This window comes from Trypanosoma brucei, chromosome 8 (genome assembly GCF_000002445.2).
Source record: "Trypanosoma brucei brucei TREU927 chromosome 8, complete sequence".
In the NCBI taxonomy this organism is placed as follows: Eukaryota; Euglenozoa; class Kinetoplastea; order Trypanosomatida; family Trypanosomatidae; genus Trypanosoma; species Trypanosoma brucei.
In genome coordinates, this window is record NC_007281.1 from 795,932 (window position 1) to 817,168 (window position 21,237).

The following is a 21,237-nucleotide window of genomic DNA, read 5'->3' on the forward strand; positions in this document are numbered from 1 at the left end:
ATCGGATCATGAACATGCTGTATTGAGTTATAAAGCAATTAACAGCACTAACGACTTTGCGATGTGTATTTCGATGTAAAGAAGTTCTTGCTTCGTATGAGTTTCTGACTTGTAGGGGTGAGCAACATCTCTTGTTTTCTTTCTTTAGCATTTACCGTTTTCAAGACCCAACCAAGGTATCACAAAATTACTTGTAACCTTTAAATCTCTTCTGTTACTTACATATATCGTCACAAATAATCTAATGAAATGCGGTGGATCCCTGCAGTTCCACATGTAGCGTTGACCACTGTAAGAAGCGTTTCAAACGCTGAATGCGTTTTAGCCATTAACGGCGCCGGGCTGGGGTTATCGAAGCGGGGGTGCATTTCCAGCCGCTCACCGATGTTTTCTCAAAGGTGTTTCTATACTGTTGGGAGGGATGGTGCCGTAAAGTACCGCAATGTTGTAGAAAACACCCTTGCTGACACCCCCTCCGGGTATATTCAGGATCCCGCTAATTACCCACCGCAAATGGTTACATACAACAAGGTTACACCTGAAGCGCAGGCCACACTTGACGAAATGGAACGTGAAAGGGAGTTGATGAATCGTGAGGAGTTAATGTACAAAGGTTGCACAACAAAAGCGATACAGGAGGCCAAGGCAATTATTTTCAAAGGTGATGCTACCCAGAAAGAAATTGAATTAGCGTGTGTCACATTACAGAAATCTCTAGAAGAATTGGTTGGACTGCTTGGGAACACTGTAAACAAGGGGTGCTCGGATGGGGTTGTTTTCCTCGTTCCTGTCAGTAAAAGCGAAGAAGGGGAAAGGTCAAGTGAAGAACACGTTGTAAATATCGATGATTGCAACCACGTACGTTACGTTATAGCGTTGGGGAAACGGAGATTGGGTGACTTTGACGGTAGTGAACGTATGTGCATGGACATACTTTCTATCGATCATGGGAGCTGCGATGCGTTGGAGTGTCTCCTGGAAATTTACACCGGGACTGCTCAACCAGTGAAGATTCGTGGTTTGCTTGACCAGCTGGTAAGGTGGAAGACCGAAAAAAATACAGAAGAGCAGTCTATGGAGGGTAACGCTGCGAAGATTACTACGAAGTTAAAAAATAACCAACTGGAGTTGGTGGAAGTTGCGTTAGTTCTTCTCTCCGACATCATTGTTGAGGCTGCTTCGCTGTATTATCTTGAACACAAAGAGGGGTCGACATCAAGATATTTCTACGAAGCTATACTCCCAATTTCCCGTGCATTAGGGCGTCAGTATACGTCATTACTTTTGGGGTCACTGTTCAGATGCTTGGACGAGCAGCACCTTGCCTCCCTACTGAGGGGCGCCACACTCCACGAATCTGAGCACACTATGGGTTTAGTTATTAGTTTCCTCAAAATGTTAATGGCATGTAAACTGTTCCAAGAAGTAGATGACCCGTCGAGGTTTGAGTTTCAAATTTTGTCGAAGCTGCATGCAGCCCTTCGCCTGAGCGGACGAAAACACGAAAGTTATAAGATATGTGAGCGGTTGATACACTTATATCGAGCCAACTCACTGAAATATCGTTTTTCTATCGGAAACAATGCGAGCGAAGACAACGTTGATCTTCTCGATGACTTAGAATCGGAATACAAAACTGCCCTTTTCCAGTACGTTGAAGATCGCGCGCTAGACTCGCTCGTTGTCGGGAAACGTCTTTGCATTCAAGCGATTGAAGAATATCCCGCAGAATCAGCACCATGGGAAACGCTTGCGCTCATCATACACAAGGAGCAACCCGTAAGTGGCCTAGATGATGCTATAGTGGCCGCAAGGAAAGCCTTTTCTTTAGATCCTCTGAATCTGCGGATCATTTTGACACTAGCCAATTTTTACAGAGCCCAGGGACGCCACACTCTCTGTCAAGCCATGATTGATCGCTACAAGCTTTTAAAATATTTCATTGAAATCAATGCCAGCGAGGAAGACATCAAGGCTACCTTAGATGATATTGAAAAACTCGAGACCGATTATCCTATTGAACGAGAACCAAATCATGTTGTCACACAGTTCGCTGACATGAAGGAGCACATGGAACGTATGGAAATGTCACACACGTACTCTATGCCCATTGACAAGGAGCCACGCGTTTTCGGTGCGCAGCCTGTGACAGTGCCTATCCTGGACCCATCTATTAATGTCGACCAGCCTGAGCGGCCGAGAGACATGTAAGGTGTTTGGGGTGCACGAAGTTATTTCTTGCTTAGCGTATTAATTTATCGGATGTGAGCGCCGGTAAGATCTATTATTTTTTTTTTTTTGGAACTGATCAGTGCTTCGCAGCTGCGCTTGCCAGAATGACCAATCTCGACTCATTTAATCTGAACGACCACACGCTTAGTGATACATATAGAGAACACCAAGGAACATGGTTTACTAATAAAGCGGGTCCAATTAATCCCAGTGTTGGTATTGACAACATGTGGAAGTGATAATTACACTTGACTATTCCAAAGGTGAAAAAATCCAACAACGAATTTTCACCGGATGGTTGTGCTTTCACCATCCAAGCAGACCCGTTCGCGTATTCTATTGATGAACATTGCTTTAACTGGCCGTGATACGTCAGTTGATCTGTAGCATTGTCTGCATTTTTTTTTAGCTGTCGTATATCGGAACTTAGTTTCAGCATCGCAAGGGATTGGCTTTCACTTGTCCGGAAATTTTCTTCAATAGATAATGCCGGGGAAGGGCAGGTCGTAACGCCTCCGTCGCCCTTTATGGTGCGATTTTTCAGGGGATTGCATACGACATTTTTGCATTCGATTCCACAGAGCCCATTTGCGATATCCTTCTGGGACAAGCTGTTTTGCTGTCCGCGTGTTAACTCTGAGTTACTGTCGGTGGTAGAGAAGGGATTAACCGAAGATGTTGGGTGGTTAAGCAGGTTAGAATAGCAGTGCAAAGTGAAGGTTCAGGGAGCTACCAAGTCTGGCGCCGGGTTATTACAGTTACTGTTTGTTTTCTTCACGGATCAGTAGTTTTTCGCTGAACATATAAGATGTATTGAGGTTACGATATGGTGACTGGAAATAACTTTTTTGCAATCAGCTATGCATACTTATTCTGTGCACCAACTTGTGTGCGCGTGTCAGTCAAAATATCGGTCCAGTCGCCGTGTGATTTACACAAAGCGAAGGACCATGTGTTTGCTGGCAGCCTCGTAGGCTGTAAGTTACGAAGTCGCCGCTGTCGAATATTAATGTGTTTTATTGAAATGTGTGAGCTGACTGCTTGCTTAGTCCACTGCACAGTGACTAAGTGAGAGAGCTTAAATGAAACAAAGTAAACACATTTTTGAGCCTATCGGAAATTGTACTGGAGGTTGATGCGCACAATCCTATAGGAGCGATATGATTCCCTGCACTTGTTAACTATTATGTGGGTCAAGGCTATCATTATACCGAGGTGTGGTGCATCGCGACTTGTCGCTGGTTTTCTTTAAATGGCACATGTCCTCCATATATACAAAAAGAGCTCTCCTATTTGCATCGCATGGCTTTCAAATGCTTGCGTTGGTTCCATCTGGCCGTGAGAGTACTGAAACACCGTCATGGCACCTTTTTATCGAAATTTTTCTGGTATTGGGGTGTCTGAATGAATCGTACGATGACGTTAGGAGTGTTTTCCGGCGCACAAAAGGGTTCTTAATCTGCCATCGCTATTGGTGGATGGGGTTGTCTACAGGATATTTCTTTCTTCTTGTTCTGAAACCTCTTAATATTATTTTTATCGTGACTCTGTTGGACTGATTACTAGCGTCCCCAGTCGGGGAGCAGTAGTCTTGTGGACCCAGCTGGCGCACCACTAGGACTTCCGTTTGACTGTAGCTTTCACCATCCAGGGTAACTCCCTGTTTGCAGTTGCTCTGCCCCCTTCAGACCACGCAGGGGGTCCATCCCTTTAACGATTTGCTTCAGTTTGATTGCAGATTTTATCTCGTAGTGTTTGCTTGATGGTAGCGCATCCTCATTGGCTTTGTTCGAGAGGGTGGAAGTGTCTACTTCAATAATTAACTCAATTTTGGTAAGGTATTATTGTTCCCTGTAATTATTTACACACGAACAAACTTTAGTGGCACTAGGTGACACTTGCTTACTGCCAAAGGTACCCAATGGAATTAGACAGGGTTGTTTGGATTTCAACCGGCGTAAGAAGGGGCGAACTGCCCGCCGTCAGTATGGTTGTTGATCGAAAATTTGCTCAGTTTTTACCTGATGTGAATTTAAACGCCTAGAAGGAAGGCGGTAGTAATTTCAAAACATACCAAAGATGTGGTCATGCGTGGTTGGTGTATGGTGGTGTATTAACTGATACTACAACTTATTGGGCACCACGCTGACCCATGTGCAGGACCCAATTTGATGTCTTGAAGGGAAGTGTGTGGTGTACCTTCTATTGAAGAAGGTGTCCGGTTTTAAATACCCTTCAAGTGTTTGAGGTAGTGAATAAGGTTTTGCGTGTACTGGAAGCACGCCGTGTTATGGCTATGGTCTTCTGACAGCGCAGTTTCGTAGTGCATTGGTGTTTAGATTTGTCTGGCAGCATAGGAGAGGCGGTTTATTGTCCCTGCTCGATTTTTTTTTCCTTAGCGGCAACAACGAAATATGCCATGCAGTTAGGTACCCGACACTCGGTACTAAGTTCACAGCTTGAGAAGGTGAAAAGAGAGCGAAAATGATGGGTGTCCAACGCGTCAACAAGACGGACTCGAAACTTGAAAAGCTATCTGTAGTGAGATGAGACGTCGAGAAACATCTCTTGATTATTGTTTACCACTACGTGCTGCATCAACTTGTATAATGGAGGGGCCCAGTATCATTGGGCTATGCTCCAGCAATTATCCGCTCACATGTGCATAAATGTCCCCCGTTCTTCTTCAGCGTTCGCCTTTATTTTGATCCTGCTTATAGGTATCATGGACCCCTCTCAAGAGGGAGCAGAATACCTTACTGCCGTATTCGCAAAACTGGGAGTTCCCTGCAGAGTTGCGAACACAGTAGAGAAGGGGAAACACATTTTAGCAACGGCCGATATGCCGGCACAGTATAGCGTCTTTGAGGAAGCTCCAGTTGTTTCTTGGCCCTCACAGGGGTATCTTACCCTTGGTGTTCCTTTCTGTCTGTTCTGTCTTCGCCAGAGAAACAACGCTGATATTGCGGATGAAGGTGAACATAACTGGAACAGTTGTGCTGGATGTGGCTCCTTATTTTGTTCCGAGAGCTGCCTCGCCTCTGCGGAAATGCCTCACAGGGTCCTATGCGGTGTGCTACAGGAACTTCGGAAGCGTGAATGCACTGATGGTTGTTGTAGGCCTATCACAAAGGAGTCCTTAGCCAACTGTGTGGCGTGGGTTGTGGGCCGTATCGCAGGGGCAATAAAACAGCGACAATTTAGTGGAAAGCTGCTTGAAGAAAATCACAGGGAAAACGCCAATAGTATATCTAGGCAACTCTTTCATGTTGTGACCGCGCCTTTCAATCGCTTTCTTGACGCCCCAAAAAATGCTGAGTTCGCTGACGTGGACGCCAACTCTTGGTACGAAGAGATCGACAAGTTGTTGCGGGAGCCTTGTCGCGCGGTCCTTCTACAGTCCGCCGCTGCACCACCATCCATTGGAGCAGATTGGGCACTCGAGATCGTTGACGGGTTGTTGCGTCATGACACGCTCGAGAGGTTCCTTGGAATATTAACACTAAATTCGCAAGGGTTGAATGGTTTTGTTGCCGTGCCCGGTGCAGCTGGGGATATGGATTCTCCTTCCTTACCCATTACATGGGTGCTGAAGGGTGGAGGCATATATTCCTTGCAATCTGCATTTAATCACTCCTGCGTACCCAATGTCGCGGTGTTGGCAGAGGGTGGTACGCATGATATAACACTGCGTACGCTTCGCGCAATCAAGAATGGAGAGGAACTGACCATCACGTATATACCCGTAGAGAACACTACGCGTGCTGAGCGGCAAATGAAATTGGAAGGATATTTCTTCACATGCCGGTGTCCTCTTTGTGAAGAGGAAGAGTGATTCGAACTCTGCTGGTTCAGCGACGGGGTGTTGCAGTGCCATCGCTTGCAACCCTTCTGTGCGGTTAAGCGACTATAAAGCAAGATCTGTATGTCCTCTGTGTTCTTTGAGCCGGCCCTACTTGGTATCAGAGGTGCCCAGACACGGCACAGATACTTTGAGGTTAGTAACTCGATCGACCTTGATCATTCTCCTTTTCCTAGCTTCTGGCAATAGGTCGTCCCTTCTATTACTATGGATGTGGCCGATCAGTCAGCCACACACAGTAAATGTTTTACAGGAAGATCTTCGTGTGTTTCATTCTGTGTCCAGGCTCCAAGTTTAAATTCACACCGAATCTGGCATCGTTTACATAAACAACTCGCTTTGATCGTCCTTTGCGTCTGAGAGGTTTGACAAATACCTATTTGCTGCATTTTCGCAAGAATTGCTGCCGTCGCGAAGATGAAGTGCAGTATGCCACCGCCAGACAAGTAGCAGAAACTCTCTATGTAAAGGTTTGGGGAAGTTAGGGATCGGGTACCCCAATGGTGAATTTACTCTGTCGTATGACGGACGAAAAGTATTTCCCTTGCTGTTTCTCATTCGACCACTTTTCTGCTCGGGTTCACACCGTGGCCGTCGGGTCCCTCGGTAGTGCATTCGTCACAGGCATGTGTGGGTGCCTTTAAGACAGGCCGTTGCCCCCTCTATTCCATTTGCGATGAACGTGTCTCTCCGGTACCTCTAATCAAATTTAACGGTGTTCTAAACTGATCTACGTGGCCGGTGTACCGGTGGTTGCTCAACCGCTGATTGAAATATTTTTGCGCGTTTATGAACAACAGCAGCGAGGATCCAAAGCGCGCTGGAGACACATTTGTGCAGGAAGGGCTGGGCGCCGGAACCTGCTATATGAGGCTTTATGAAGCGTGTGGACAACTTTCTGGCTACTGGGCACGGAATTAAGGCAGTTGACAGCTGTGTGGTCCGGGACAATATACAAATCACCGAGTGCACTACTCGTGTAATGTGCATTGCATGTCTGGGTTCGAGCATTGGCTCTGATTGTAGAGGATTCGCTTCGCAAAGCGGCAGCTGGTTATCCATTTAAATCTTTTTATCATTAATCGTACCACGGTGGCTCCTATACGTCGCTACCTTCCTTGGTTACTGGGGTTTGCATGTGTGGTATTTGTTTTTCCTCGCTTAACTATTTCTTACTTTTTTTTGTTTGAAATTCCTCTGAAGGGTAATTGTGGTATTTTGCGCGCTCTCATTTTTCACTTTTTTCGTACTTTTCGCATGGACGTTTCCCAATTTCATAACGACAGCTACTTTCTCGCTTGCTTCCTTACAACCCTAACAACTATGGGAATGTTTGCTTAAGAATGATCCGACTGCACCGCAACTTGGAGGGGCCGTTCCAGTGTCGTTGCTTCCGCCGTAGTGCTACAACTCACCGCGTTGGCACCGGAGGAAATGTAGAGGGAGTCGTGGCTTCTTCTTACTCGTCCCACGCCAGAGACATAACTGCCTCTCCCACAGTTCCGACGCTCTGTGGAGATCGAGGTCATGATGGAAACGAACCTGAAGAGCCAGGGGGCGGGAAAAGGCAGAGGCAGCCTGAGCACGGAGCGGCAGCCGCGTCGTCTGCCACGTACAAAACAACGCGTAAACGAACTGCGGAGATCAAGGTAAGGAAGCGCGCTCCTTGGGGCATGCAGCAACTACGTGATTCGTGGAGCGTGGACGCCATGACAAAGGGAGACAGAGAAAATATGAGCGAGCGTATTCACAGGGAATATCGTTACCACCCGGAGGAGTTCCGCCGGAACCACATTAAGGTGGCAGCGCTGCTCACAATCCCCGCGCTTTTAATTGGTGCGTTTAGTGGCTATTTCTATCAGACGGGGCGGCCCCTGTGGGAGGCTGATCCACAATACCTGTTGAATATGATAAGGCAGATGGATGCTTCACCGCGCAGCACGCTTCATCCCTACAAACTTGAGGAAACAGAGGTGCTCCCCGCGCACGTGAAGGCATACAGGGAAAAGAATTGGGAAAAACGTCTTTTATTGGAGGGCTATCCCCTTGCCACCGAACGGTGAAGCGGTTGGAGACGGAGACTGGAGAAACGGAGTGGACGCCCGTAGCCCGCGGGAGGTCGTTTTCAGCCTTTTTTACCGCCACACTGGCGCTTCCGTATGCATATCGTTGGCATGTCCGTTGTACCCGTTACGCCTCAACGTTGCTTGAGCGTTGCTGCGAAACTGGATGTAATGGAACGTGTGTCTTAATAACATCATTGATGACATTTCCTTTCTCTCACCTCCGTTCTCTTCGCTGGAATGCATGTTTAGCCACCGGAGCACTTTTGTCAAAGTAGTCTTTGTACATACGTAATTTGGCAACAAAAATGGCCACTGTCACGGAGGCACCTTTAAAGTCACCGCAGGATAGATTGGTGGAGCGCGTGTGCTCATCGGAGGAAGACGACTCTGGCCGTTACGTCATTGCAAAAGATGACATCAGTCCCGGTGAAATTGTATTGCTAGCAGCACCTTATGCGGTAGCCCTCAACCCCAACGAGGCTGTGAGCGCAATGTATGTGGCGGCCAACGTGGAGGAGTGGGAAGATGCCTCCATGGGAGAACTGGCAGGACGCCGGGTCGGCCAGAGGGTCAAGAAGAGCGGCAACATCCCAACGGATGGTGGTGAATACGTGGCGTTGAGCCCGTGCGTAACATTCTGCTCCTGCTGTCTGCGACGCATTCCAACAGGTACGCCTTTCCTCAATTGCGAAACAATCGAGGTCCTTTCCCACTTAATTGCTGTGGAGCACGTTGAGAGTGAAAATGCAAAGTGGGAAAAAGAACGAGAGTCTCACCAACGAACTGGCTCTGATGCCGGCGATGCAGCCGATCTCGGAGATAGGATGCACATCAAGAAGGAAAAGAAATTGCAGAAGCCTGCCAGGTCTGCTAAAATGCGGTCGAAGGGGTATTTATCGCTGAAGCAGAGGTTGCTAGAGGCCGCCACTGCCCAACGTGAGTCCGCCATGTACGAAGCTCAGAAATTTGGTGGTGCGCTGGGCGACAGCAGTAGGAATATATCGTGGCCGGAACGAGTTGTGGAAAAGCACGTTCTTGAAGAAGACCTGCTGGTGCGAGGTGCGTGTGGCTGTGCTGGTTGCGGCGTAGCTATTTACTGCTCAAAGTCCTGTTGGCAGAGTTTTAATGAATTACACCGCGCTACGGGTGCGTGCCGCGTTTTGCGCGACGTTTATTCACCGCTGATGAGGATATTCTTGTCACGTATTACAAAGGGAAACAAGGGAGGGTCCGCCGAAATTTTTTGTATTGACTCATGGAGCCCAAAGCACTGGCTTCGACGAACAACCGATGAGAAAGCATGGGAGATGCTGCAGCTGCTTCTTGCAGCCCTTCTGGTGGGAAGGTGCGCGAAGGAAGGGTATGCAAACAATATGAGGGAGGAAGAGAAAGAGAGACAACACCCAGCGGAGAATGTGGACGACTATTATAGTGAAGAAGAGGACAGAGTTTGGGGAACCATGGGCGATGAGGAGTCTGCATCACCAAGAGACTGTGACCACCTCCAGGTCTCGAACACTCCAACCACGGGGACGAAGATAGAGGAGGACGGAGGTAGGGATGTGTCAATTACCGTGAACTCTGCAATTCCCCGTGAAGCGGAGGTAATCCGCTTGGTACGTTCACGGATGGGCACAGCGGTTGAAGTTTTGGACTCTAGGGTGAATGAATGCGGAAAATGCCCCCCTAGTGTGGGAAGGATCCCAATGTCGCTTTGCGTGTCCATTAAGGACCATATCGTGCTAGGTATACGTGCAGACGGTTCCGAAACACATGCAATTCAGTGTCCACAATGGCCTGAAGCTGCCGCTCTGGTTACAAACCTTTCCGTGTTAAGGAAAGAGTCTCGGTCAGTGTTCCGCAGGTACTACCGCCGGTTTTGCCTGTCTGTGCTCCCTTGGCTGAACTGCAGTGAGGGGACCGACGAGCCACTCAGTGTTTCTTCCAGCTTCTTTGACCGCTTGTGCGGTGCCGTGCAGTGTAACAACTTTGGTTTGTTTGACCCCAAGGAAGACTGTATCGGTGTTTCCGTCATCCCAGAGGCCTCGTACTTCAACCACAGTTGTTTGCCAAACTTATGTCGTGTCATGTGCGACGGTGGCATTGCTGCGTTCTATGCGTTGCGCGAAATCCGCAAGGGTGAACCCCTCACTATTTGTTATGTGGATGTGCAGGAAGTATCAACAGCAGAACGCCGGCGTACGCTTCTTACTTCCTATCGGTTTTTCTGCCAGTGTAAACGCTGCAATGGGAGTAGCGTGGTTGACGACAAGACGGATGCTGACGCGGCCAAGCTGAGGTTGTGTGGTGCGTGTGCTGCGCGTGGTTACCTACGACCACTCCCACCTACTGACGCTGCTATCCTTTGTCGTTGGACAATGGACAGCATAGCAACCGGAGAGTGTACCGTTTGTCACAATCGAGCACCGTGGGGGGGGACTTCCTAACAAGTGAGACATTCACACTTTTCACGTTCCCTCCTTAAGAGCTTTCGCCACGGCCGTGCTTCGGCGTCTTCGTTCTTTTTTTTTTTTTGTTCAGTGTTTCAGTTACCTGTGGGTCTTGATGCCTGCTTAAGTAACGGTAATAAATGCGTTTAATTAGAATTAAGTTTCCAGAGTGGATGGTATTCCACTGATTCCACGCGCGAGCCAGCGCCGCTCCAAGGTTTTTTTTTGAACTCCAAAGTATACCACTTGCATTCTGCTACACATTCATAAATGTGCGCTGTCGTTTTCGGCTACACACTTGGCGGGGGTTTAGGGGCAAGGTTAGTGGTCGCAAAAGATCATGAAAACGGTAATCAGGGACCCGTGCATTCAAAACGGCTGCCGTCGATTCGTTCTTATGCAGCATGGGTTATGGGCAGGAGCGTGGGACTTCAACGCCATTGCAGCAGAGTTGTATTGTCAGACTGGTTCACAGGATGGCAGGAGTCGAAGGGGGGGCGGTGGAACAGTCAACCAATTGGGAAACATCATGCCCTCCGACGTGGTTCGCACAAAGAGCAGCTGCGGAGGTTCTCTCTTCGCCCGGGGTAACCTCACCTGTTTTTCCTCTGGTGCCAATGCCCTTATAGGATCGCTTCGTAGCACCTCTGTTTGCGCCCATAAGTTATTGCAGGAATTCCTGCCCGTCTTCACAGAGTGGCTGGATACTGTTGAGAATAACAGTGCGGAAAAGCTATCCTTTTCTTGCGTTGGCCACTCCTTCGGTGGTATCATTCTACGGGAGGCTTTGTACCTTCTGCTTGTTTCTGATGATGCCGGTGAGTACAGTGAAGGCCTCTTTGATTCTGTTAAAGCCGTACGTGACCGCTTGGCGACGGCAGGTGTCGTCCTGCAGCACTTTGTTACTATTGCAACACCGCACTGTGGCGCGGCCGAATGTTTGCCGACTCTTGTGTATCGTGCCGCCTGGGGCATCGCCAAGCTGTTCGCGCCGTCCATAAGTGAAATTTTACTGAATGATGAAGAGGCGTTGCTGTCGGAAAGGCTTCTCGACAAAGGGCATATTGAAGCGCTGCGAATGTTTCACAAACGGATTCTGTTTGCTAACACACAAAAGGATGTGCTTGTGGGCTTCGCGACATCTTCTTTGATGTTTGACGGTGTAGGAGAGGACAAAGTCCGAATTATTGGACGCCCCCAAAGCGATCTACCCTGCGCCCCGGAATTTGAAAATGATGAAGCAGCGTATTCGAGGGTGATTCATCTAAAAAGGTTACGTGTAAACGGTGACCTTTCAGATCAAGGGGCTGATCAGGTTGGAGTCGGCAGTGGCGAAGAAAAAGCGAGGAGTCAGCGCCATCAGCAAACGTTGCGAAGTCAGGGCACAGGTTCTTCGAAGGTGCATCGCAGCCCACGTGAAATTGCCGCCGTACTGCGTAGTGAGCTCGACTGGGACCTTATTGCCCTTCGATACAACAACCCATTGCCCGTAGCCCATATTGCTTGCATAGGTTGGTGCCAGCAACTGGAACCTACGCCCGAACTTGTGCAGCGCATCGCTGCCGAAATACTGAATGCGTAACGTATACGTTAGGGCATTGGGTACTACACTATGAACTATTTTGCATCGTATTTCTTGCACTCTCGTTTGGATGTTTTTCTGGTGAGCTGCAGAGCCCCGCCTTACACCGCCGCTGCCCCCCCCCTCTTCTTCTGAAAATGCGGCTTCTCGCACGCTGTTACTTTACCTCCTTGTTCCTCTTCCAACTGAATTTTTTTTTTTTGCGTGTGGGAGGAAGGGTGGTTGTTTCTTGCGAGGCCCGCCGAGTGAATGCTTGGTGCTGTTCCTCCTATAGTAGTACTTCCGTCGAATCCAGCATACGAACTCCGTCCCGTCCCCGTTGTTTCCAGGAGCGTTGGCCTTTATGGTCCCCCACAGAATGAGACACACGGTAGCGATAGAGGACCAGGTGCAGGACGATCCAACGTGTGGCGCGGGGACAATGTTTCAGTTCCGCCCTCAAATGCTACTAGTAGAACCAACGAAGTTGCTTTGCATGAGGGACAAGAAAAAAGAACATCAGAAAGTGGCCCTCTAGAAGCGTTTCCAAATAATCACAGTCACTGCTTAGACAGGGTAACGGATAAGGAAGTGGACGTACTCCTTGACGTCCTAAGTGCACGCTACCAGAAGTACGTGGGGTTGAAGCAACGGAGTACCGAACGGTACCTGGCGCGTGTCGAGTCGCATGTGGACCGGTTTTTAAGGGAAAAATATAGAAGTGGTACTTCGCTATTTGCTGGCGGTGTGGCATCCTTCATAAAGAGTAAGCTTCCGAGTCCTTTTCACTCGCCGAAGCCAACGTTCAACAGCGAAAATGGAAAAGATACCCACCGGGAGTTCCCCACTGGTAGTGCCACTGATATTCATGCGAGTTCCGTCTCACGTTCCCTGCCTGCACTGGAACAGTGCTCGTATACGCCGCAGTGCATTCCCTTTAACTATTTGGATGTACGTCCGGAGAATATGGAGGCAATTGCTGCGAACCTTGCCGTGCTGCAACACTGCCTAGCTGAACGTGTCAGTCAAGGAAGTTCAGGACGAAAAGAACTTTTGGAGCCAATCATCCGCGATGTGTGGGAAAAAGAGCTGGACCCACTTCTCCGTGAAGCCACAGAACTGCTTCGGGTGGCACAATGCAACGTATGGCCCCCGTTGGAATACTTTCTATCCCGTAACGTCGGAAGGGTCAGTGGTGAGCGACGGCTAAGGTACGATTGTGTCGTGAGAGGATTGCGGGGAGACTTGCATTATCTGGAGACCATCCGCAAGATGGAACACCTGGTGATCGATGGCCAGTCTAACGGAGCGGGCGAGGAGTCACTGGATTACGTTCCTGTGGGAGGTCTGGCGTTGTCGCGCCTGTACAGACTTGAGAATGAGCACCGAACAGTCTTGGAGTTTTGGCGGTCGCGATGAACAGTTACTGAAGCGGTGCTCGACCGGGCATTTTTTCTCCTTCCCATTCCTCGTCTGTTGCTTTGAAGCATCGTGTGCCGCATTTAATGCTTGGTTTGCAACACTTGCTGTTGAAACGGGGACTCACGGCGCGATGGTGGCACCGCTGGCCGCTTCGGTGGTGGACGGCCTGGGCGAGTCTCACTACTCTTCAGCCGCTTGCCTGCGGGTACACATACCTTGAAGTGATCAGTTTCTGCCTTGGGCATCTTGTAGTGCTGGGTGCCACATACCTTCCCCCCTTGCTGACGCTGCGTTTCCTGGCGTGCTCCTTTACGCTCTCTCCCCATCACTGATCACTGGGAATAGGGTCGTCTTCATGCTTCTGGCCCACGAGTGTTGAAAGAGTTAGACGCACGAGGAAGCTAAACACTGGTAGGTAGAATTCAGCACAATTCATAGGGCAGGCGTGTCTCGTGTGACACATGAAGCGCTTCATACAAAGCCGCCGTGTGTGGAACCTCATGGATATCAGGCGGCGGCCACCCGTACTCAACCGCCTACGCGGCGTGCTGCAGTTCGCCCAACAACCAGGTGCTCTTTCCAGACACCGTCAGGGTGGTGACTACAATTGTTCTATGCGCGTAAGTATCTACTCGCGCCCAGGAAAAGTGAGCAGGTTAAACAACGCAGATGCCACATGGCACAACCGCAGTAGAAAAGAAAAGCCGCCCGACTTTGATCCCTCGGCCTTCCGGCGACGGTACAGGGACTCGTGAGTTGAAACCTGTAGTCAAGACTATCCACTTTCGTTTGAGCACTCCTTCACTTTTTGCTGCTCACTTATCCCAACACATGCACTGCACAAAGTTTCGCGCACATAAACTCTTTTAACCATTTATCATCTCTCTGAAGAGAAGGCTTTAAATAGGTGGCATCGGTTTCAGAGTAATAAAAGTAATAAGGAGGGGGAAAAAAAAAAGAGAATACAGTAGCAATAAAATATTAACAAAACGCGCGCGTCAGCATTCGTATAGAGGAGGGTAAACGTCATGTTCCGAAGGCTCACACAGTACACAGGAGTTGTAGGCGCTGTGCGCACCATTGTTGTGTTCAGTCAACAGCACCACATACTGGAGAGCAATCAAAAAGCTCGGAGCAGCCCCAGCAACGTGTGGATCGAAGACTGGGAGGCTGAGAGCTATGGACTGACTCCAGAGCCTGGTGCCGTGTCCACGCAGCTGCTACTAGACAAGCCGCTCGAGCTATATAATTTCGATCAGCTCCTCTCTCCACCGGAGGTAATGGAGGCACCAAAGCACAGCAGTTACAGCTCCCGGAAGGTTTATGGTGAAAAGCTGCAATTCGAGCTCAATGATCGCGCTCAGAAGCATGGGTTCCACAGTAAGTGGTGGTTAACGAGAACGCAGGCTGTGAAGAACGCCCTCACGTTTAAAAACAACGCACGTAGCTCCATCATTCTCTCGAAGAGCTCACTCAGGTTGTACCACTCCAGTCAGTTGGTTGGCGGAGAAGCACTCATGACACATCCCGTATCAGGCGGCTCGAGGAAGCTCTACAGCAGGAAGGGAGATGCATATCAGGTGCTGTGCGAACACATCCGTCAGAACGCCTTCAACAGCGGTCTCTACTTTACGAGACGGCAGCTGGAGTTCTTCAAGTTGGCGGTGCAGCCGAGTCAAGCACCTGTGATGATGGATGTCTCATCTGGGGAGCGGTTCCTCATCTTCAACGTGGAGCAACTCGAGGACCCCGAAGTGGCACTGAGGACTCTCGACCGCTCACCAGTGAGCATTCCGACCTTCCTTCTCTCAGGTGAACCGATGCAGCACGAAGGGGTAAAAAGGCTTCCCAGGTTTAAGAGCAATTACTGGCTAAGCGGGCGTGATGCTGAGCTGTACCAGTGGCCAATCAAAGAATCAGAGAAGAAGAGGGGAGTAACGCTAAAGAACGAGGGGAGTGCGTCGCTGCAGGTGGAGTTGTTTAACGTAGAACAGCTGGCAAACCCTGAAGAAGCATTCGCCAAGGCTGGACTCTTTGTCCAGTGATAGAGTGAGTTACCGCGCGAATGGGAACGAAGAGGGCGAACCATAAACAAAAGAGAAGAACAGCACCTCCGGGAAACCCCCAACGGGGAAGAAAAAGCAAGCAACCGGAGGACAGGAACTCAAAAAATCTTATAAAAGGGAGGAACCGCGGGAAAGTGATCGTTCTTTTTTACACGCAAATGAACTCATGCAGTAGGGGGAGAGATGGGTTGGCGCTGCACTCACTACGAAGGAAAAGAAGTAGGAGAGCGAAAATCTAGTTGTATTTATGGGTGACGAGGTGCGACCAAGGATCTTCGATATGCGCTGCTAAACCAGTTAACCGGGTGTGCGTTTATACTCATTTACACGGGAAAGGCACAAGATGCGGTGTTGGGGGACAGCGAAGAGAGTGTCCTTCAAGATTGAACGGAATTGTTTGGACATGGTAAAAGAGATCATGGGGCGTAGAGTGAATTACTAGGGCAACGGTCGAACACAACCACGCCACCTATACTTGGTGTGGTTTACCTCTTCTCTGTTGACTCCTCAGGTCTTTGTTTTGCTGCTTGATCCCCCAGCATAGTGCCTCCAAGTGGTTAGAGGTTTGTGAACCGAGGTGTGTGCGTCACAGGTTCAGTAGCATTAACCGTTCCTCCCTTACTTTATTTCTGAGAAATTACGTTATTTCTACCACACTTTTTCTCCGCACATGGGGCAAAGTTTCCCATTCCTCCGTGTGGCACGCGCCACTGTCTTGCCAGTTATATATTTATTTATATATCCGCCTTTTTGTCTTCATCTGCCCCGGTTGGTAGTTGTGCGCGTATCACCTTGGGCCAGGCTTGTCGCGCAGCATAGATTAATGCACTTGTTTATTGGCTAAGGAGTTTTGTGGGCCTTTTGTACGTTCTGAGGGCATTGAGTGGGCTGTCGATTTTGTTGTAAAGGGGTGGAGAAACTGATTGTGGCTACGCCAATTGGGAACCATGTCTGCTTCACTCTGCCGCACATGGGGAGGGGGAAAAAGAAGTAAAGTGGAAGAGTGAAGGAGTGAGTTGTCAAACGTACTCGTGCCGTTATTCTGTGCATACGTAACCTCTGTCTTGCAGAGCCCCACCCCAATATTTTTGCGGGTCACCTCCTTCCCTCCCCCCCCCTTTCCCTCATTTTTGGTGTTCTCTTCCCAAATTTTATTCATTCCCTTCCACGGGAGCGTCCCATTAAATGATTTCCCCAAAGTTCTTTATCTTACCGATTTTGTTTTCTCTGTTTTGCAGAGGATTTACTAGCTTTTGCTGTTTGACAGTCCGAAGCAAAGCAACAAAGAGAGTAGTAAAAAAGAACCATGCTCACGACGTGTTTCGCTCAGTTGTGGTAATATTCTTCCCCGATGCTCTCCGTTTCAGTTTATTTCACCTGTCACACACGTCCAAAAGCACACCGGCCCTCACCGTGAGTCTCACATGCATCCGTACTCGGGTCCAGCCGTCAATTCAGGTGGAGGAGGAGGAAGGGGCTGGCAGCGTCCAGACACCTCTGAAGTAGAGGTGTGTAGGAGGGGAATGCGAGAGGAGTAAAATAATTAACCTCTATGGGATGGATACTAGACGGAAAGAACAAGCTTATGTATAAGCGGCTTACGCATGTAATAGTCAATTTGTCTTTAATGTGGATAAAACATGCTTTCCTGGTTGTGCTGAACTCTCCGTTCATCTTGCCTTACATCTTTTTCGTGTGCTTCTCTTTCCGTTCGTGCCTGTGTAAACCTAAACTCACACTGTCGTTTAAACTATTACGAACAAAACCCGAGGGTTCGCGTGGCCTTCGCTTCCGGAGCATTGATTGTCATCACTGCGGGGGACGCGGGTGAACACGCTACGGCACTCATTTATAGACGTAGACACATCAGGCATAGCGCAACGCACCTGACATATAAGTTAAATGCGGTGTTCAGCGCGCCTTGCCGCTGTCTTTACGCCGGCGATGCCTCATTTGGATGCTTTTCTCAGACGTCACACCCGACCCGATCACCGATTGCGCCATCATCCACTGTGGCTCAGTGAAGAAGACCTGCAGCACCTAGGAAACATTTCCATCGACAGGACGAACCATTGTGGCAGCAGTCTATGTAAAGCGGACGGGCCTCTACCAACTGTGCTGGTGGAAGCTCCACGCACGGTTTTCCTCTACAACATGGACCAACTTCCTCCTGAATGCGAGGTCCGGTGGCAGTTTCCGCCCGTAGACGTGCCATCGTCGGTGAGCAGTATGACAGGTTACAAACTTAAATCCCGCGAACTACTGGAAAAAGCCCGCCATGAGATGGGCTACGAGTCCAACTGGTGGGGCACAAAGGCGGCGTGGGCCAAGAAAGGAGTCATGGTGGATATGAACTTGCTACCCACGCCCGTTCCTTCATTACATGTCAGCCAATTCCTTCACATATCATTCCTCGTGAACGGTGATCACGTATTGAAGAACTCGTACATCTCTGGGAAGACCGGATCATTAAAATCTTGGACAAGCCATGAGGGTGTACCATCGGCATACGAGGATTTTCAGCGGCTGGTGAAAGAACATATGCAGGCCCATAGTTTTGCCTCTCCTCTATACTTCTCGGAGTCTTCACTCCGGAACGCAGGGATTTCCATCCGGCCAGGTGTTCAACCCCTGGACTTTTCCGATGTTCAACACACGAACAGCTACATAGGGAACAGGAAACTTGCGCTTCAGGAACTCACAACTACCTACCAACAATACTACCACTTGTCACAGCTTGTATTCCCAGCTGGCTACAGAATTCCACGGTCCGTAGTTGAGGTGGAGCGTCAGAACCCCGGTGTGCCAATCCACGGAATGACTGGTCGATTGCTGAGTGTCCCTGAGCTACATCCCGAAGCAATCGTGAACTCCAGCGCACCTGAATTGGCACCGTTTGTGATGCGGGGCAGCAATGAGACCGGCAGTAATGAGCCCAACAATGTTTCATCAGTTGTGGACTTGGAATCCCCGTGTGCTGCGTATGGAAGGAACTTGTGGTACTTACCACAAGACGTGCTTGAAGCGGGTGGTGTGGTTGATCCAAACGCAATGCCCGTGGAGGCTGCTGTTGGTAGTCACTCTGACAAGAGGCGGCGCAAACTTTACAATGTCGAACAATTGGTGATTCCACTTGAGGGTTACAAAGCAGTTGGTTGCATTGCTACCATGAACCGTTTCGTTCAGTCAGACAAGCCGCCATGTGCTGGAACCTTAGCGGGTGATGAGTTGGGGTAGCAATTGGTGAGCCCTGGGAAAAGTGGAGACTCGCCCAGGACTCTGAGTGGAGAAAACAGCGATGAAGAGGGGGGTTTTGGGGTAAGCTAATAGTTGCCGAGCTCGGTAGAAGGATCACGGACGGTTGGCCCTCGCGGTGGAGCGAACGGCGGAACGCCTTGAGTTTGGCACCATATGTTTGCGTTGTCTGCACGAAGGGGTGCCAAGTGATTCGTTTCACAAGTTATTATTTTCACATACAACTCTTTTACTCTCCTTTCATTTGTCGATTCTGCACCTATCCCTGCGACCTGCTACCGGCCTTGGATGGCGAACTTCTTTGTGCATTGAATCTGGATCCCACTTCCCTTTCCAATTTTATTCTCCAGTGACAATTTTGTGCCATTCTTTTTTTCAGTCATCCCTGTTTGTTTGGAGGGGGATTCTCGATGTGGTGGCATCACTGGTGCTGGTAGAAACCCAACCTGGGAACGGAGAGCCTCTACCACACGTCGGCTCCGTGCGAACCGAGCGCCTCCCGGGTCCTAGCGGGTGTTTTTTTTTTCTAAATTCGTTTTGATGTATTGTTGTGAGAGTTTAGGGACCTGCAGGAGGGATACAAGGTGTTGTGAAACGGGTTGGGCTACAAATCGTGTGCTTATAATTCTTTTTCTCGTTTCGGTTGTTTCTGCGAGCTAGGCCAGTGAAAGAATTTGAGAATTGGGCTTCCATAAGCTGGCTGTTATGACGAGCAAGCATGTGGTGGGGAATGTTTTCGCTGCTACGGCTGTTCTGCGATGTGGACGCTTCGTCAGCGGTACGCGATTAGGATGTAGCTCCGGGAAAATTATTATCCCGACACTTCCTACTTCAGGGGTGGTTGAAAGGAACCTCGGATCGTTTTCCTCCACTTCGGCTCTGGGCCGTGGAAGCAGCGAGTACTACGAAAACAAGAGGATGGACCCTGCAGTGGGACAATTTCTTGGCGGTGATGCCAGTGCTACACTTCGGCGGCAGCAGCAGCTTGAGCATTTTCGCAACGCTACGGAGGACGCCGCCGTGAGGATATGGCGGGACTCTAAGAGCCACATTCGACGGCAGGAAAAACTTGTGCAAGATATAGGTGTAGAAGGGGCAGTTCGAGAGCTGCTCCAGCCTACACAAATTTCATTTCGTCAGGAGCTACGTCAGCGCCCATTGGACCGCGGTATCCTGGAGGAAATATATAAGGGACTGCACGGGAGGCGGATCGAAAGGCAGTTGAAAAGGGGTGTGTCATGGGAGCATTGGATTACAAAGGGTGATGGCACCGCACCGGTGTTCACCGCCTCTAGGAAGGCACAGCAAACATTTGCGTTTGGTGGTAACATTAAGCTAGTGGCGAAGGCGACACACCCCAAACAGTTCCCGGTTATGGCCATGGGTGGAGGGTATGAAAGCAGCAACGGTGTTTTCGCAATGGGGGAGTCGCAGCGTTTGGTGCCGGAGGTTGCGTTTGTTGGTCGCACTTCGAGTGGAAAATCGTCACTGGTGAATGCCATTGTAAATGCGATGGTTGCACCGTATGGGCACCTGCAGGGGACGACTAGCTCCGTTAACTTCTACAACATTGCAGACAAAATAGTACTTGTAGACTGCCCGGGGTACGGTTATTACAATCCAATGGAAACACCTCATCTGGACGCGGAGAATGCCGTGGCGTCAATGCGTGCGTATCTCACTTCATGCAGCCGTTGCGTTGACGAGAAGCAAGCGGTGGCGGGTACGGGCCGTATCAACATAGCAGAGCGGGCCGCTAAGGACAAGGCGGCAAAGCATGGGAACAGAAGTCGCATTCGTGCTCCGGGTGTACCTCGTCCGATTAAGCGTGTATTCGTTTGTGTGTCTGCACGCGGGATGCAACACAGTGATTTGGCGTACCTGGACCACCTAGAGACTCTCTCCCTTCCCTTCTCTGTTGTTCTCACAAAAACGGATGCCGCGCCCATTCGATTTCTTGCGCGGCTTGCGGACCACACACGCTGCCAGCTTGTTCATTACAAGAATTGCAAGGAGCTACTTCTAACGAGCTCACTTCGGCTTGCCGGAATTGACAAAATGCAGAGTCTTATTGGAAGTATGGCACTTGGGGAAGACAAGCTGCATGGCGCGACGACTGACTTCAGCGCCATTGTTTAACGTTCTAGTCTTTTTTGTGACTGCAAACTGGTGTTTCGGTGAAGTGCCTGTCTTGTTGGTTGGGTGCGAACTGTGTTGAGATACCGTGGAGATTATGGGTTCTTGAAATTACGAAACCAGGTTCACGCGGCCAAGTCACTTCTGTTAATTTTTTTTTCATCTATCTACATAACTAGCGGTAGAG

The 21,237-nt window shown here is 49.5% G+C and overlaps 9 protein-coding genes across 9 annotated transcripts, besides 1 other annotated feature; all 9 read left to right on the forward strand.

Moving 5' to 3' along the window:
- Window positions 1–21,237: part of a sequence feature (sequence corresponds to BAC RPCI93-26A17) that runs on past both edges of the window.
- Window positions 250–2,211, forward strand: Tb927.8.2680 (hypothetical protein, conserved; the record flags this gene model as incomplete). The annotated part of the gene is made up of 1 exon (XM_842008.1): window positions 250–2,211. One exon carries the CDS (start codon window positions 250–252, stop codon window positions 2,209–2,211), a length of 1,962 nt encoding a protein of 653 aa, XP_847101.1.
- Window positions 4,868–6,067, forward strand: Tb927.8.2690 (hypothetical protein, conserved; the record flags this gene model as incomplete). Its single annotated transcript, XM_842009.1, has 1 exon — window positions 4,868–6,067. One exon carries the CDS (start codon window positions 4,868–4,870, stop codon window positions 6,065–6,067), a length of 1,200 nt encoding a protein of 399 aa, XP_847102.1.
- Window positions 7,438–8,157, forward strand: Tb927.8.2700 (hypothetical protein, conserved; the record flags this gene model as incomplete). Its single annotated transcript, XM_842010.1, has 1 exon — window positions 7,438–8,157. The coding sequence occupies one exon, from the start codon at window positions 7,438–7,440 to the stop codon at window positions 8,155–8,157; it is 720 nt and encodes a 239-aa protein (XP_847103.1).
- Tb927.8.2710 (hypothetical protein, conserved) lies at window positions 8,466–10,607 on the forward strand (the record flags this gene model as incomplete). The annotated part of the gene is made up of 1 exon (XM_842011.1): window positions 8,466–10,607. The coding sequence occupies one exon, from the start codon at window positions 8,466–8,468 to the stop codon at window positions 10,605–10,607; it is 2,142 nt and encodes a 713-aa protein (XP_847104.1).
- Tb927.8.2720 (hypothetical protein, conserved) lies at window positions 10,951–12,192 on the forward strand (the record flags this gene model as incomplete). The annotated part of the gene is made up of 1 exon (XM_842012.1): window positions 10,951–12,192. One exon carries the CDS (start codon window positions 10,951–10,953, stop codon window positions 12,190–12,192), a length of 1,242 nt encoding a protein of 413 aa, XP_847105.1.
- On the forward strand, window positions 12,442–13,590 carry Tb927.8.2730 (hypothetical protein, conserved; the record flags this gene model as incomplete). Its single annotated transcript, XM_842013.1, has 1 exon — window positions 12,442–13,590. The coding sequence occupies one exon, from the start codon at window positions 12,442–12,444 to the stop codon at window positions 13,588–13,590; it is 1,149 nt and encodes a 382-aa protein (XP_847106.1).
- Window positions 14,622–15,638, forward strand: Tb927.8.2740 (mitochondrial RNA binding protein; the record flags this gene model as incomplete). The annotated part of the gene is made up of 1 exon (XM_842014.1): window positions 14,622–15,638. The coding sequence occupies one exon, from the start codon at window positions 14,622–14,624 to the stop codon at window positions 15,636–15,638; it is 1,017 nt and encodes a 338-aa protein (XP_847107.1).
- On the forward strand, window positions 17,562–18,896 carry Tb927.8.2750 (hypothetical protein, conserved; the record flags this gene model as incomplete). The annotated part of the gene is made up of 1 exon (XM_842015.1): window positions 17,562–18,896. One exon carries the CDS (start codon window positions 17,562–17,564, stop codon window positions 18,894–18,896), a length of 1,335 nt encoding a protein of 444 aa, XP_847108.1.
- Tb927.8.2760 (hypothetical protein, conserved) lies at window positions 19,620–21,053 on the forward strand (the record flags this gene model as incomplete). The annotated part of the gene is made up of 1 exon (XM_842016.1): window positions 19,620–21,053. The coding sequence occupies one exon, from the start codon at window positions 19,620–19,622 to the stop codon at window positions 21,051–21,053; it is 1,434 nt and encodes a 477-aa protein (XP_847109.1).